General features: G+C 45.4%; 1 protein-coding gene across 3 annotated transcripts in view; it reads right to left on the bottom strand.

Annotated features, from left to right (window-relative positions):
- adcy9 (adenylate cyclase 9) overlaps nucleotides 1–14,759 on the bottom strand; it is a 25,945-nt gene extending 11,186 nt beyond the window's left edge. Inside the window, exons 1-3 of one of the 3 annotated variants that reach the window (XM_053617191.1) lie at nucleotides 13,840–14,759; nucleotides 13,597–13,703; nucleotides 11,240–13,491 (exon numbers count right to left, since the gene is read on the bottom strand). In XM_053617191.1, coding sequence (XP_053473166.1) covers nucleotides 11,240–13,073 — 1,834 coding nt within the window. In that variant the 5' untranslated portion in view covers nucleotides 13,074–13,491; nucleotides 13,597–13,703; nucleotides 13,840–14,759. Of the gene's footprint in view, nucleotides 1–11,239; nucleotides 13,704–13,839 lie in introns of all 3 variants that reach the window. The other 2 variants (XM_053617190.1, XM_053617192.1) reach the window with 2 other exon arrangements.
- Nucleotides 14,760–17,091: the final 2,332 nt, after the last annotated feature.

Below are 17,091 nucleotides of genomic sequence, written 5' to 3'. Positions count from 1 at the left end.
AGAGAGAGAGAGAGAGAGAGAGAGACTCAATGTGAGTGTAGAGAGATGTAAAGAGAGAGAGAGAGACACTGCCCCGAGAGCAGAGACTGTTCCAGCAGTGCACACTAAATAAAATAGAAACAGAGCTGCACTAAATATAACCACATTCAAACCGAATTCCCCCATCCCCAACTTTAGCTGCCTCTCAGACCCCGACAAACTGTCCCACCTACTGGGGGAGCACAGAGACAGCTGCACACTAGCAGCACAGTACACACACACACCCACCTGTATTTTTGTTTCCTCTCTTTTATTTTTAGTTTTTTTCCTCTCATGAGCCGCTTTACTAGTGTTTCTGTCTGTAATGTTGAATGTGCGTACATTTGTTTCTACTTATTTATTTCTGTAGCTATTTTATAATTTGTCTGTACCCGCGCTTTAGCAATACGGATGTTAATATTTGTCATGAGAACGAAGCAACCTTTTGACTTTGATAGAAAGAGAGAAATAAAGAAAGAGAGAGAGAGCAAGAAAGAAAGAGAGAGAGAGAGACTCAATGTGAGTGTAAAGGGAGAGAGAGAGAAAGAAAGAGAGAGAGCAAGAAAGAAAGAGAGAGAGACTCAATGTGAGTGTAAAGGGAGAGAGAGAAAGAAAGAGAGACAGACAGACTTAGGAGAGAGAGACTAAAAGAGGATAAGTGGAAAGAGAATGACAGTCTCTCTCTGTGTGTGTGTGTGTGAGAGAGAGAGAGAGAGAGAGAGAGGCAGAAGTTGAAAAAGAGAAAGGCTGCGAGAGAGAAAGAGAGAGGAAAAGTGGAAAGAAAGAAGAGAGAACCAGATAAGGTGCTAATCTGATAAGATGTTAATGACACACTCAGCACTCACACATGATTTCTTTGTCCTTTTGAACTTCCTCTCGTTTCATTTTTTCATCTTGTCCTTCTCTTTCTTTTTCTCTCTCTCTCTCTCTCTCTCCCTGCCCCCCTCCGGCTTCCCTTTGGCCTGTGCTGCTCGCTCTTCCTCGCTTTTCCTGACGCCTCCATATTAGGGCACGGTGACAAGCCGGAGGATCGGCCCTGCGGTTGCGCTCGCGTTCTCCTCTCCTTTCATCCTCCCCTTCTCGCTTGCTGCTGCTTTATAAGCCGAAGAACATCAGTCGCCCCCTGCCCCCCCCGCTTTCTGTCCATCATCCCTTCTCTGTTATTTTACTCGAATGGTCTGACAGCGCTGTGTTCGGGATGAAAATGAACAGTGGAGGAGCAGGACAGAAAGAACTGCAAGCCAAGTAACACTTAGTGTACGAAGTCTATACGCGTTACAAGCTCAACGAACTTCAAGCACCGTGGTATTCATGAGGATGTACTGTACATCAGGTCTACACTGGATCTACAGTGCATTGTGGGTAACAACACCACCACCACCACCACCACCACCACGACGAGGACTGCAACCCAGACAATAAACTACGGATGAAATAAAACTGTCGATAGTGTGTGGTTAAGGTCAAATACTCGACGACATGGTGGTGTGAGCGTATCAGCATAAACATGATTTCTCAGAGCTGCTGTTAGAGGAAATGAATCGACAGCGTTCTGACCAATCAGATTCGAGAAGTCGACAGCGCTGCAATATTGTCATCGAAACCAATTTCCGGTGTATGTCATTACAAAGATGAGTGTTGAGTATAAAGGATTTCTTTGTGTACATGCTCACAAACACCTACACATCCGCACACCGAGAGCGAGAGAGAGAGAGAGAGAGCACGAGAGAGTGACAGAGAGAGCGCAGAAAATTCTCCCTTATAGTGTTGCTTAATGTAATTTATTGGCATGCATGGTAATCCTCCTCCAGGTAAGCCATCAGACTGAAGGTCACTGTGCGTGTGTGCGCGCGCTCACGTGTGCTGGAATAAACGTGGCCAGAGTCAGTACACCGTCCAAAGACGTCGAAGTGAGACTCGCACATATCTGAGCACTCACTTACAGATAACGTTAACAACCGTCAATCAATGCGCATGCGCACACACACACACACGGCTCACGCAGAGCATCTACATCTTTCAATTCCTCGATATTTAATCTGAACCATTTTTTTATTTTCAGCCTACGTAATGAAGATGACGGATTTTTATTTGAATTTTCAGTCACGTAATGAATGACGTTATAATACTGTCTTATTTTGTCTGTTAAAAGTGCTGTGTGTGTGTGTGTGTGTGTGTGTATGGGGGGGTGGAGACATGGTCGGTGACTTCTATATGACACAGACTTCACTGTATTTTAACAGTCTTACTGATGAAGGGGGAAAAAAGTCATAAATATTAATTACTGATAAAAGGGAATAAGTTATAAAGGTCGTGTAAAAAGTCATTAATTGCACCAATTAGTAAAGATTAAAAGATTAGTCAGGACATCACCTGCTACTTTTGAATCACTTTGCTGAGTCACTTTGCTGAGTCACAGCGCTCTCGATTAACAGTTTTATAAACTTCGTTCTCGCTAATCATGGTCCGTGAAAGCGCCGCCGGAGTTTTCACTTACACTTTCAAACACTTCGTTTATGCGCCGCAAGTTTACGTTCGTCATTCAGGCACAAACCTCATTGGCTAGTGAGATTTGGATCAATGAGGATGATGATGATGATGGCGTCGATGACAACGACGACGCTCCGTCTCGCTCCTTAGAGCTCAAAAAATTAAAAACAGTCGTACGAGACTAGCCAAACCTCGATTGTTGATTAAGAACTAATATAATGACTAAGTAAGTAATTTCCACTACAAAGTACAAACACGACACCTACACAGAAAACCGAATCCAGAACGTTCTCCAAAATTTGCCACGCTGAAGTCGCTTGAGAACGTCCTGGGCAGGGAAGCCGTTGAGCCAAATCGCACTGGACAATGAGAGTAAAATCACTGTTAAGCCCCGGCCACATTTGCGACTTTCACAGTGTGACGCTCCTGACATCACTGGTTCTCGGCTCCAAACCAACACCGTTACGGGGCTGGGACCGAGAACCGGCTGTTCTCTGGCGGAAACGTGTGGAATTTACGTTTATTAAACGTAAACCTGCGTTTCTGTGTAGAACGTAACGCACGCTAATAAAGCTTGCGCAGAGAACATAAAGAACGTCATCAATAAACCACTGACTTGTTTATCTTGTAGCACACAAACGGCCTCCTCGATGTGATTACGATGAAGCCAGCAGTAATCAAGACTGAACACGTAAAAATAAAGAAAGGTCAATTGAGGTGAACCTTAACGCGGCGCATCAAAATATGACATCAAAGCAAGAAAACTGAAGGAGGAGTCGTGCTCTATTCATTCAGCAAAGACGAAACTAAAAAAAAAGGAATGTAACTGTTGAATAAAGGTCACGTCCTTTCTCTGTGTGTGTGTGTGTGTGTGTGTGTGTGTGTGTGTGTGCGCTCTCTCTTCGTTAGAGTAAAAACGCCCTGACGCACTGTAAAAACGCCACCATATCGACAACTAGATGATGTTTCTTTTAAGTCTCATTAACAGTCTTGCATTATGTTCCCAAACCTGACTTCAAAGTCCCTGTAACTGTAATTATCTGTTACTACAGAAACCATAACGTATTGCGTTAATATAAACCTGTGATTTGAATTGCAGTCGGCACTACTGTCGGAGCTGCTGTTACAGAAAATTAATCAACACCTTCTGACCAATCAGTACACCATGGAGAGGAAAGAGCAGGAAAAAAAAAACCTCAGCAGCGGACCCTTGAACCTAATGTGACACGTTTTATTGCATATAGTTCTGAGTGTGTGTGAATTAGGGATGTCGCGAGAACCGATACTTCGGTACCAACATTTTAAAAAGGTGACGCTACTTGTTTTTCTGCAGTAGCGTAGGTACCATTAGTAATGAAGATACCAAGGTCGCAATTCTTCCGGAACTGAAGGGGGCAGCAGATATGCGCAAGTGTTTTGGTCGGTGCACAAGTGGTAAAGAAGAAGAAGAACGCCTACAAGCACACGGGGAAAAACTACACAAGATGGTGAGATTAGTTTAGCTCCGTACCGACTCGTTGAGAGACAGAGAGAGGAAAGCTCGTTGAGAGGAAGGGTAGCATCGGTTGCCGGTGTGCAACCGATGCTATCCGTCATTTCAAACAAAGTGAGGAAACACCCGGAATTTGGCGAAGCACCTGAACTGAAAGACGGTCCTCTATTATGTTTGTTTGAGGCAGCTGGTGGTGTCGCTGTGAAACCAGTTAACGTTATGCTCCATGTAATGTTAGCGATAGCCTGTTATTTGTTAACGACGCTAACGCATTGCAATGTTATAAACGACCTCCTAATGGGCCACCATGCATCGCCATTCAGCCCGTGTCCTGTCAGATAAATGTAGCTAATGTCACTAATAATTATTCACATGTTCATGTTTTCAATAAATCCTTTTATCCTGCCACCATATCAGTGAATTTAAACTAATGCTTGCATTCAGAGTATAAGGGGGGTGTGTGTGTTTGCGCATGTGTGCGCGTTTAGGAATGCACCTTAGCACCTGTTATTAGCACTGTTTTATTAGTCATTGTCAGACAGCATTTGATAACTAAAATATCCCCCCTCTCTCTCTCTTTTTGTCAGTATCAGCCAGAGGAGGATGTCCTCCAGGAGTTTGTAATTTTATTTATTTTATTTTTTTTAAACCACACCGTGGTATCGACTTTGGTATCGAGTATTGTGTACTTTTGGCGGTATCGGTACCGACTACTAGATTTTGTGAAAGGTGTGTGTGTGTGTGTGTGTGTGTAGGAGTTTATCAGTGTACATGTTCCACACCGGTGGACTTCGGTATTTACATAACACATCACACACCTTTATACCGCTTAATTTAGCCCTGCCCTGACTTCGTTAGTTATTAGTTATGACAAGACAGACTAAAATAGTAGCATGGTGGGTGCAAACATATATATACACATACATACACATACACACACACACACACAATCTCTCTTTACCGGCTGAACCAGTCCGGTGCAGTGTTGTGTGAGTGTTTTACATAAAAGAAAACTAAAAATAGCATCCTCCCCCCCAACATCTAGCTCATGTTTACACTCCCACCTGCACTCCACACACACACACACACACACACACACACACACACGCCATCAGGAGCATTCCCAAGCATGTGAAGGAGTTCTTACGCTCCATATCGGTCATGATTACTAGCACAGCTAATCAAACAAAACCAAAAACGTTAAAATGTATATACGTTTAAAACGTGACAGCCGTGTTGCTGTAAAATCTAAAACCCTGACCTTAGTAAAGACTACGAGAAATTTGGCGAGAGAGAGAAATCCTTTCGTTTCGGTGGAATACAACTTCCATTCATTTGAAAATAAACTCAACCTTGATGACTCTTTGGCCACGCTGACCTCTGAACAGGTCCTTCACGTTACACCATCCACGACCAAGACTAAATTTAGCGTGAGGTTTTATATAGTACGATCTGATAACAATATAATTTATTACATGAACACGTGCTGTGCTGAGGGGTCAGTCAGGAGGCTGGATCAGAGGATAAGAACCATCTTCTGCGTGGGTGTTTTTCTGATTAGCAAGAAATCTACAGCATTTTCACTTTCTCCGTCCTCGTCCTTCACTCTCCTCAGAGGCGTCAAACGATGGGTCATGTCTCTTTTGCAAGGAGACGCAAATTGCAAATTTGTGGCCTGACTGTGACTTGAGAAGCTGCTGTCTCTCGTTCGTGCACTTGTGTGTGTGTGAGCGAAAGTGTGTCAAGGGAAGGGTAGCTCCTTATCTGCAGAAACACTCTGGGGTGATTATTTGAACTGTAACTCCGAGATGGAGAGAGGGAGTGTGTGTGTGTGTCCTTGTGCAGAAAACACACCCACATGGTAGTAAAAATGTCCACCAGTTACTTTACTGATACTGTAAAAGGAACTCTTATTATTTCTGTTTTTTGTCTTTTCCCTGCTCTCACCTGACTCAACTAATCAGCTAATTAAGTGTGTGTGTGTGTGTGTGTGTGTGTGTGTGTGTGTGTGTGTGTGTGTGTGAGAGAGAGAGAGAGAGAGAGAGAGAATAAGCAAGTTACAGTAGGGAAAACACTCAAATGTAAGGGAAAGGCGTTGTTCGGTAGTTGAAAACATGTCGGCGAGGCCACACCTCCTTCAGTGAGACTGACACAGAGGCCACACCTCCTACCCCGAGACGGACATATACAGAGGCCACACCTCCTTCAGTGAGACTGACACAGAGGCCACACCTCCTTCCCTGAGACCGACATATACAGAGGCCACACCTCCTGCACTGAATCTGATAGGCATTAATGTTATGTTTTAGGTCACATGACATTGCTCCACGTTACTGCCCAACTAAGACCACCATTCTTACCATGCAAACAAAATGGCCATGCACGAGTGCTTGACGTGAACTTGAATGATGAAAGCGGCATTTTTATTTATTTATCTATAATTATTCTTAACGCTTACGCTGTAGCAGTACGTCTCGGCTCAGACTCGCTCAGCAGATGGGGCATTAACGCAGCAGCAGAGCCGAGTTACAGCAAAACGGGCAGGAAGGAAACAAGCGCTGATGAGATTAGTTCCTGAATGCAGACCCTGGTAATTCGCAAGCTCTGCGTGATGCAGAGAAACAGAATGCCAGCAAGTTCCATCGCTTCGTGTGCTCGCTTTCGAAATGTTTAGCAAAACCGACACGAAAACGCAGATCAAAGAGGATCAGCTGTGTGAATATCTGAAGACAACCGAGGCTGATGATGACGTCTGCAAAACAGCAGCAAGGAAAATCTTAGACTTTACTTTAGTTCCTACAGGTGGTCTACTGATAGATAACGCACGCGCACACACACACACACACACCCCCCCTGACCCAAGCTGTCGTGTTTCCATCAACTTCTCCGGCTGTAAATGTTCTGATGAGCCCAACGTTAAACGGCATACATCCAAACTCTACCGTCTAATCCGTATAGTATTGCATCTCAGGTTACCATAGTTACCTATTTTCTAGTATTATAGGGTGTGGTTTGGGTTTTTTGTTTTTTTTTGTTTGTTTTTTTTATTCATCACGGAGAGCATGAAAAGAATTCTTGCTGTTGCTTTTAATCTTTGTGTAGTGCGTTTCCTCCTGTTGAATAATAATAATAATAATAATAATAATGAATCCGTTCTGGTGGAATTGTCCTGAAGCTCGGGGTCAGGTGGAGGTCGAGCAGAAATCTGGGTAAGCTTCTCTTTCAGTAAAAATGATTGTCGATTACTTTTTCCTATAAAGGCACTGTCATCAAGTGCTCCATCCACCTTACACCAGAGCTATCTGACGACAAAGGTCATTTTTATTCGTTATAAACATGTTGTCGTCCGTTTAATGACTGTGGAACATCCGAGAAACAGGTTCCTCCCCATAAACAGCTTCTTACACCTCCAACAGGGTCAGTCAGGTGCTTTTAACAGCATGTGACATGCAGGTATTGAGAAATAGATAATAAAACTTTAGGGCTGGGACGAGACGCTTATCTCCCGAAACGATTCTATCAGCATACTTATATATAAGGAGGGTGTGTGTGTATTTATCCTTTTCGAGTATTTTGTTGGCAGTCTCAAGGCTAGTAACGAAACGTGACATTAAAAGACGTACTTTTACATATGGAAAGTACATATGTACCAGTATATATATATTATTCAACTCATCGAGTCTTTTTCTATTCCATTACAACTTAAGCAAGACTACAGGGAGTTTGGACTCACCGTGTTCGTTTAAATAACGTTAGCTATGCTAAAGAACAAACGACACCTGTTAAACTCCCCTCAACACGTCTTTTACAATCATTTAACCCACCACGGGCAGTCGGAAAGTTGCTGTTGCGGACAGTTCAGCGAGCAAAACGATTTTCGAGCCTTACTAAGCAGAGCCACACGTCCGCATAGTCTGGGGTGAAGTGCGTTTTTGTATTTTCCTTCTTATGGACACTGTAAATGGTCTACTGAACTGATGGATGAACTGAAAAGAGAGGGAGGTCAACTGTAAAGTCCGCCCACAGAGAACTCTGACAGGTCTAGTTAGCAGAAAGAGACACCAATCAGGTCACACTCTCGCTACATCGATTTCCGGTATACTGCGGATAATTCGCGGCCGTCAGGGAAGCCGCTATCAATACGCGGGAGACTCCCAGAGCTTCTCGCATCTGCTTGAAAGGGACACAACGTCATGTAATACTCATAGATAACAACAAATACAAACAAAACACTTCATTTATAAGCAAATACTAAAATACAGCGATTAAAGGTGAATTTTATCGATTCTGGAATTTAAAAAAAAAAAATCTATTTCAAAATCGTTAAAAACAAATTAAATTAAATTTAAAAAATCGCATTAGTTCATCGATTTCCCCCACCCCTAATAAACGTGGCCTGTGTTGCCTCAACTGGTGCGTTTAGTGATTATATAACGTGCTATAATGAGGTACAATTAAAGCATAAAAGGACTTGAATTTACTATTTAATAAACAGATTTGGCTTTCAAATACGTTCATTATCCCATCCATAATTTTATGGAGGAAACACCAGAAGCAGCTTCACTACGGGCCCGATTTCCCAAGATCCAAAATAACGAGCTCTAATTTGCACATGTAATGAGATAAAACCGCGAGTGCTGCAGGTATAATTGATGCCACGTGCAAATTCGGAGGAGGAAACAATATGTAAACGAGCTGGTTTGTTTGTTTGTTTGTTTGTTTGTTTGTATTTTCTGTGAGATGAATGATCCCAGGAGCCACAGCGGTTCCTCAGAGAGACTTCACCTCAGAGAAAACAGGATGCGTTCGCCATGCAGGTTTTCGTGGGGTTTTTTTTTTTTTTTTTGGACAAGCTTTACACACACGACCCTTTAGTAAATCTGGGCCTTTGTATTTACATCACAAACAACAGAGGGTGAAGGGAACTGTGCCACCTTCTTAAAGCAAAGCAGAAATCGCACAAAGGCGACCTTAACCTCGGGTCACCGACACGGCGGATTGTTGGTTTATATCCAGACAAAACCTCGAAGGAAAAACCGACGTGAAGCAAAATAAAAGCCATGTCAGAGATTAGCAAAGCCATGAAGAGGAACTAATGATTTACAAATCCTCTTTTGTTTCACAAGTTAACATTAAAAATATCGGGTTTGTGTCCTAATCGTTCGAAGTGTTACCGGGAGTCGCATTTAGGAAAATGAACAGGATACGTTCATGGGGTTATTTTAGTGTTTTACACTATAACGACATGCTGACTCAGCAGTAAGTGTTGTGTCTCAAATCGCATACTTATGTACTATTCTAGAACGTTATTGCTCAATAATACTAACCGGTTTTCCTATTACAGTTCAGTGTTTGTATTTAAAAACCTCTCAAATGTCACCTACCAAAATCTCGGTTTAGCATACCAGCACTTTTGGACTTTGTAGATTAGTAAATACTTCTGTTACGGTCAGAGTTTTCGATTTGACACGTGGTTAATGACAACCATCACGACGACGGCAGAACGTTTTAAGAAAGACAGCTGGTTTGTCAGTGTGTTTAACGGCACCGTGCATGAAACCGCTAAAACGTTTGACAGTTCTACTTGGAAACTTGACGGACAGGGATACGATTTGGCTTGGACGTGCGCACGTCTAGTGAGCTTCGATTTCAAATCTTCTGGACTTGCACAAGACGCATTGCGAGTGCGTGAACAAAGCCTCGAGTATAAACCTGTCTGCGTCGGGCCGCATCACACCAGCCCCGGCGCATGTTATTTTCCTATAACACAAAACGTCCTATTAGACTGGTAAATCAGTGCAAGGAAGATTCCTTTGGTTTGTTTTTTTCCCCCCAAGTCACTTACATTACACATATGTACATTACTAACATACACGGTAGTCCTATATTAATATTGTTATTTTAAATAATCTAACAAATCAATTAACCAGAAAAATAACTGACAGAGCCCTGGTCTGAACATCAGCCAAAAATCCCTTAAATGGCGTCCTGAAGTTCTGGTCGTCCCTGAGAGAGAACAGCTTCAACCCCTCAGACGGAGACAGAGTGGTGAGTCATCGCTGAGGGGAAACAGCCGGGCAAAGTACTGATCGTCTCATGCCCCACACACACACACACACACACACACACACACACACACAAAACTAAACAAAACTGTCCCGCTCTGAGTATAACACTCATACCCACAAAAGAGCACGTCTTTTGTGGCTTCGTCTAAAAGGACCTAGGGGACGTCGTGTAACGTGTCTGATCTCAACACGTGCCGAACCGCACCAGTTGCCCCTCTGGTGTCACCTAAAAGAGTTAAAATCGTGCTGTGAAAACCGCTGCCTGCTCGTCACTGTAAATTCTTATCGCACTATCCGGCGTCCTGATCCGAGAGACGCAAGAAATACAAGATCTGTAAAGCTAGTTTGGTGTAAAAGAGCAAGTAAGAAGACAAATAGGGAAGGACATATAATGGAAGTTTCTCTCTCTCTCTCTCTCTCACACACACACACACACACACACACACAGACACAAGCTATTTAAGTCAGTGCAGTAAGTTAAATCAAAACGAAATGTCCTCTACTATTTATATAGTGGCTGATGATATCGAGGAAGCCGAACGAGAGTGCAAGCTGACACACCGCACGATGCTATCACGACTAACAATAGAGCTGTTTACACACATCATTAACCCTCTATTCATCGCCGTCCCGCTTTAGCACAAGTGAAATTTAGCTCGGTGTGGCCTTAAAGCCAACCCTGGACTGGGCCTGTGCTTCAGCAATGTAAACTCCCGGGTGATAGCGAATCTAGTTTCCCTTCTTATCAGCTGCTATCACATACAAATATGCTCAGCCTAATCGTAACACACTATGCAAACACGGAGGGCACGGACGCGAGGCGAGCTGCCAGCGCTGTCCGGGTTTGTTGACGACCTGACAGAAAGAAGGGCAAGCCCTAACAATCACGAGAGGTCTTCGTGTGTTCAACCTTCTACGCCGTGGGTGGGGTCGACGTAACGCGGCCGTGTCAACCGAGGACCTCTTTGTTGAACAAATCTAACGCTAAATAAAATCAAAAAGTGATTTCGCCAAACATGCGTTTATGATCTGGTTTAACAGATGATAAGCAAAGCTTATCAGAGATTTAATCCTACGCAAACAAAAACACTCGCTTCGTTTTAATAAGCTTTAACAAACTGTACTACGCAGAGCTTTGACAGGAAGTACACCAACACAAATGCGCGTTTACCTTTCAGATGCTCGGTGACGCTCTGCCCGGCGCGTTCCATCACTCGGCCGTCCTCTCTCTCGTAGCGGTCGTCGAGAAAGCTCGCCGTGGCCTCAGACAGGTGAACCTTCCCGGCCACGCCGAGCTGCTCCATGAGGTTAGCCAGGTTCACGTCGTTGGACCAGACGTCAAACTTGAATCGTTTCATTCCCAGGATGCCGCAGAGCACAGTGCCCGTGTGCACTCCTACACGCATGTCCACCGTCTCGGATGTCTCCTGGCAAAACTGCTCGATGGCCTGGATCATACCGAGTCCCATCTCCACGCAACAGTAGGCGTGGTCCTCGCGGGGCTCGGGGCATCCTGCCACGCAGTAATAGCAGTCACCCAGCGTGCTGATCTTTTCACAGCGAGTCAGCTCGCATAGCCGGTCGAAGCGCCCGAACAGGTCGTTCAGTAACCCCACCAGGGCGGGCGCCGATTTGTTTGCGCTCATCTTTGTGAAGCCGACGATGTCGGCGAAGAGGATGCTGACAGGCTCCATTCGCTTCATGTTGAAGGGCCGGAAGATGATCTGACCGCGCGGGATCGACGTCTTTTTGCGCTTGTTGTTCTTGGGGCTGGAGGACGAGGCGCCCGCGCCGGACGCCGAGGCCGAGCAAGTCCCGGCGCTGTAGCGTTTACCGGAGCTCTCGCTCTCCTCGTCGCCCTGCTTCATCAGCTCGTCGGCCACCCGGCTCGGCATGACCGAGTGGATCATGCGCTCCTTCAGCGCCTTCTCCACCTGCAACTCCTTCCCGTGCATGATGGCTTGTCCCACTTTCAGAAAGGTGCTCCGTGAACGCACCTCCGACATGATGAACAAGTGGATGCCGATCGCGTGGGCACACAGGTGGAGAAGTACTTTCCCAGGCGCCAGCCACAGCAACGACGCCTCCCACCTTGACCCCTGCGCTGCGCCCTCGTGCCACGTCCCCGTTTCTTGACCATCCACCTGCGCCAGGTGTAGCCATCCGAGCGTCTCAAAAAGCACCGAGTACAGGAGCCCAAGTAGCACCGAGGCATAGAGCCGCAGGTGGAGCATGCTGTAGAGCAACAGCAGCACTTCCATGCACAGAGAAAACGTCCCCACGGGAGAGACGCACGGAGCCGACTTGGAATAGTCCCGCAGCGTCCGATTGCCACCGCTCTGCCGTTCGAAGCGAGCGAAACCGGAAGCCTGCATCTGCGGCGCCAGAGTGATACAGATCGTGATGACGATGAGAAGCAGCGAGGCCTGGTTATAGAGCCACACATAGGGCCGCGAGAAGGTGAACAGCAGGAGGAGGAGACACAGGACGAAGAAGGTCGCCGTCGGAAACAAGAAGCTGGCAGGCTCGCACCTGGAACCGTTGACTCCAAAGTACACGCCCCAAAGCAGCGCGGCTACGGCCAGGTAAAAAAGCACGTAGCGGAAGCGCCTCTGCGTCTGCGGGAAGCACCGCTCCCTGCACGCCTCCTCCAGCGTCGCCGAGTCAAACTTGGGGTCCCAGCACTGCGCCGCTGATCTCTCGAAAAGCTGCGGGACCGTCCGCTGGCCACGCAGGCTGCTCATCACCGTCCTGCGGATCCCGGACTCGCCAGAGCTGCAGCTGGACGAGATGCTGTACTTGGACGGCTTGGCGCTTCCGGTCGGGCCCTGCTCAGTCACGCTTTCGCCCCAGCTCGAAGGCTCCCGTTCGACAGAAACCCGCTTCTGCGAGTGGGCGTCGCTGATGCGGACATTTACACCTCCGCCTCCGCCGTCGCAGCTAACCTCTGTGTTTTTCACCGAGCGGTGCTGCTGATGCTGATGTTGCTGTTGTAGGGATGCCATGACAACAAGTGCTTGAAGACAAGGCTGTCACATAATCACGGAAATGAAAGAGGTGTGTGTGTGTGTGTGAGAGAGAGAGAGAGCGTGTGTGTGAGGGACAGGGGATGAAGTGGGCTTTAGTGACGATGGAAAGAATAACAGATCCAAAATGATCCAAGAACAGACGTCTTTCCGCGTTCTCTTTCTCTCGAGTGTGTGTGTGTGTGTGTGTGTGTGTGTGTGTGTGTGAGAGAGAGAGAGAGAGAGAGTGAGATGGACCGTCTCAGACTCTTGAGCAGTCCATTATCCTGGCGTGGATGACGTCAGCACTCGGATCCCATCAGGCTCGGTGGCGCTGAGGCACTTTGCGTGCACTTTTCCTCCGCCGAGCTTGAGCGCTGTGAATCCGCTCCGGCCTTCTCATCAACACACATCGTCCCTGTGTTTAATCCATACACACACACAAAAAAATACAACAATAATAAAAAATAATAATGCTAAAAAATCTATATATATTGTTGTTTATGAAGTCCTGTCGACGTACGTCGGAATTTCACGTTCCACTTTCCGTGTGAAACGTCGTAAAATGAGCGTGACTGAGTGTCATATTTTAGTTTGGATGTAAATAACAGGTTATAAATCGTGGCATTTCTGAAAGAGAGAGGAAAAAAACAACACCAGTATTGGAAAATATCTATGCAGAAACGTTAACGTATTAACGCTATTAATCTAGTAGCCCCCCCCCCCTCCCGCCTCTTAAGAGTTCTTTAAAGGAATTTTAACCAACCTTAATCGCGCATATCATGTCTCCGTGGTGACGGCGGGGTTTTAAACACGACACCCGTGTAAAACACCAAGCACAAGCCGAACATGGAGGCATTTCTGCTCGCTTGTATCCAAGGCTGAGCCTGTTTTAGCCATTTCTTTCGGGGTTGAAGGCAGACAGAGGGGCCTGTTTCCCACCGAGCAGCCGCGTCCTTTCCTGAACTCCCACACCGGATATCAGCCGTTAATATTCCCGCTTTCTCAACAAAAAAAAAAAATTCACCTCGAACAAGAATCCTCAGACTACCTTCAAACTGGGTTTTGAGAAAAAATTCAAATAAAACTGACGCGTTAAAAAAAAACAGACGACGGTTTAAAGAAGAGGAGAGGGAGAGAGAGAGAGGGAGAAAAAAAAACCAGACCGTTTTAGCAAGGAAGCTAATCGCGGTCTCGCGCACATCTGGCACGCGACAAAAATACCAAAATAACACTGAGGTAAACTGAAGCGCGTTCGCCTACATGACACCGAGTCCAGTCACACCGACTAACTTTATTTTATTTTTATTCTTTTCTTTTTTTTTTTTTTTTTTACACACCCAACAGCTTTGTCTTCCCGTCCTCTGCTCTTCTACTTCAACTCGAAATTTTTAAACTCGTTTCACTTGTGTTTTTTCTGGGGAGCGAGGAAAAAAAAAAGCATGACGGCGCGAGACGTCAAAACCATGTTCAATAAATGTTTCCACACTCCGGATGGAAAGTTTTCCTCAGGCCCGTAGTTTCACTTCAACACGGCGGTGGCACCGAGAAGAAAAAGAAAAACACCACCACATATCAAATCCATATATCCTTCTTCTTAGCCGAGTTCAGTGCTTTGCAGAAGACTAGGGTCTGTTTGCAAACCCTCATATACTGCTTCTTCTGCTGCTGCTGCTGCTGCTGCTGGGGCAAGTCCGGGGTTTTTTTTTTTTTTTTTTTTTTTTTTTCGTTGGCATGCTCATGAACACCAGACAACACAGAGCTGCTACTGCGTCTTCATCAGGGTTGCCAGATCACAGGCAGCTCTCTAGACCTCGTTCAGCTTTTTCGTTCCTTTTAATTCAACTGAAATAAGTCATACATTTTTTGTGTGGGGGGAAAAATTGTCCAAATGAGATCAGCATTTCCGGTGTAGCCATTTCGCTCTGACGTTAAAATTTTTAGCTTGGATTGACTCGGGGATCTGCTGTCGATCTGGCAACCAGGGACTCCTCTTCCGCCCGCTCAGGGGTTTCTTCTTCCCTGCTCAGGGAGGCTACACGGAGCGTCGGAGTTTGCGTTTGTGGTGTTTTCTCGGCTTGGTGTCCCCCCTCTGTCACGATAGAAACGAGCACGACGTCGTTCTTGGTGACCGCCATTATAGTCTGAACGAGTGGGACAGGAAAATAATCGCCTTTTCTTAGCTGGACTTGGTGCACAAGTTGGCTGTACTACTTACATTTCATGGGAGGGAGAGTTGAGAGTGTGTATGTAGGCTATATTATATATATATATTTGGTGAGTATGAGAGGGTACAGGGTTGCCAGATTGGACTGACTGATTAGAGGCCCGGTCACACCCACAACTCACACTAGCCTGTAGTTGTGACATATCAATGTTGTTATTGTTTTTTTATTATTATTTATTTAATGTAATTAATTAAAAAGAAAGCACCAAAATAATCACTTCCTGTGCTGCTCGGTGTAGGCTAAATATTAAAGCAATCAGGGAAATCATGCAAAAACTTTCCTCTAGGGGGAGCTCACGTCATGTCACGTCACTCGCGTCACGTCAGACTCCAAATGGTGGCAAGTAGACTAATGCTAATCCACCACTCCATAAAATTGATTGCAAAACCATGCACTGAAAGGTTTTTTTTAATGGGCATGGCTCTCTGAAATAATGTTCATAAATCTTTAAAACGTTCAGAAGTTTAACAGAAGGGCCTAATAGTTCTTCTCTGCTCAGGGATTGTGGTGGATCCCGAGCCTATCCCGGGAATACTATGGGGTGCTTCTCATTACTCAAATTGACGCTTGCTCGTTTCCTCGCTCCTCCGCCCTCCAGCCCGTGACCCAGAAATCGATTGACTGTCAACCATCTTGAAGGACATATCAGTTCTCTAACTGCCCCACGAGGAGGCGGGGAACGAGGAGGTGTATCGTATGCGGAAGCATTTCTTGTCGAAAAACCTGGCGCGTGTATAAATTCCCCTCTTCCTTTACGTCTGCCACAAGCTCAGACAGAAAGTCCTTTGATGATGCGATGGACTTTGGTGTGAAATATAATTAAGTAATAATTTATGCTTACAATGAGTATTGTAATTAATTGATCCTTGCGTGTTTGGATACGCAAAGTTGCACAAAAGATGCAATCATTTATGAATTGTTCATTGTTCAAACGCAGTGAGGTTCAAGTCTTCTCTCCTGGCATCTCATCCTTGTATCCTTCCCTCACATTCTAGGGGGGTGGAGCTAAGACGCAAGGAAAGGAAACGAGGACGCAGAAATGAGAAGCACCCCATGTGTGAGATGAGGACACAACAATCCATCACAGGGTATAACACATGCACATTCTACAGTACATCCACAGACTGCTGGCATGTTTTTGAGAGATGGAAGGAAACCGGAGAACCCAGAGGAAACCCATGGCAGACCCAGGGAAACAGCCAAGACCCTGGAGGTCAAACAAGACTCCGGAGCTGTGAGGCAGCCATGCTTCCTGCTAAACCCCCAAACAATAAAATCTGTACTGAGAGAGCCCCTGACCTAGCATGCTGTCAGAGTGTGTAAAAGAGAGGAGACAAAAAGTGTCTGAGGTCTTTTCCATCACATAGGTATATAGTACTAGGCTATTACAGCACTGTCATAACAGTATTTGCAGAACTTAGCTATAAACCAATAAATGAAGAATTTGTTTAAATCTGATAACTTTTTTACCCCTAGTTTTGTCCTGGTAGCTATCCTGGCACTTGGGGTCTAGAGCTCTAGAGATCAAATTGAATTCACCGTGCATGTCCCAGTTTCAGTTTAAGTACTTTCGCAAAATGAGTCCAGGTTAACACATTTCTTATATAAATACAGCCAAATGTTTGAGTTTGAAACGATTTCCATGAATTCCAGCTATTCATGCAATTATTCAATCAGCCAATCGTGTGGCAGCAGCACATTACATACACTCATGCAGATAGAAGGTCAAGAGCTTAAGTTAATGTTCACATCAAACATCAGAATGTGACTTTGACCTGTGGCCAGACTGG

Source organism: Ictalurus furcatus, chromosome 27 (genome assembly GCF_023375685.1).
Source record: "Ictalurus furcatus strain D&B chromosome 27, Billie_1.0, whole genome shotgun sequence".
In the NCBI taxonomy this organism is placed as follows: Eukaryota; Metazoa; Chordata; class Actinopteri; order Siluriformes; family Ictaluridae; genus Ictalurus; species Ictalurus furcatus.
Note: the sequence above shows the minus strand (reverse complement) of the source record. Positions and strands in the feature narration are given on the sequence as shown.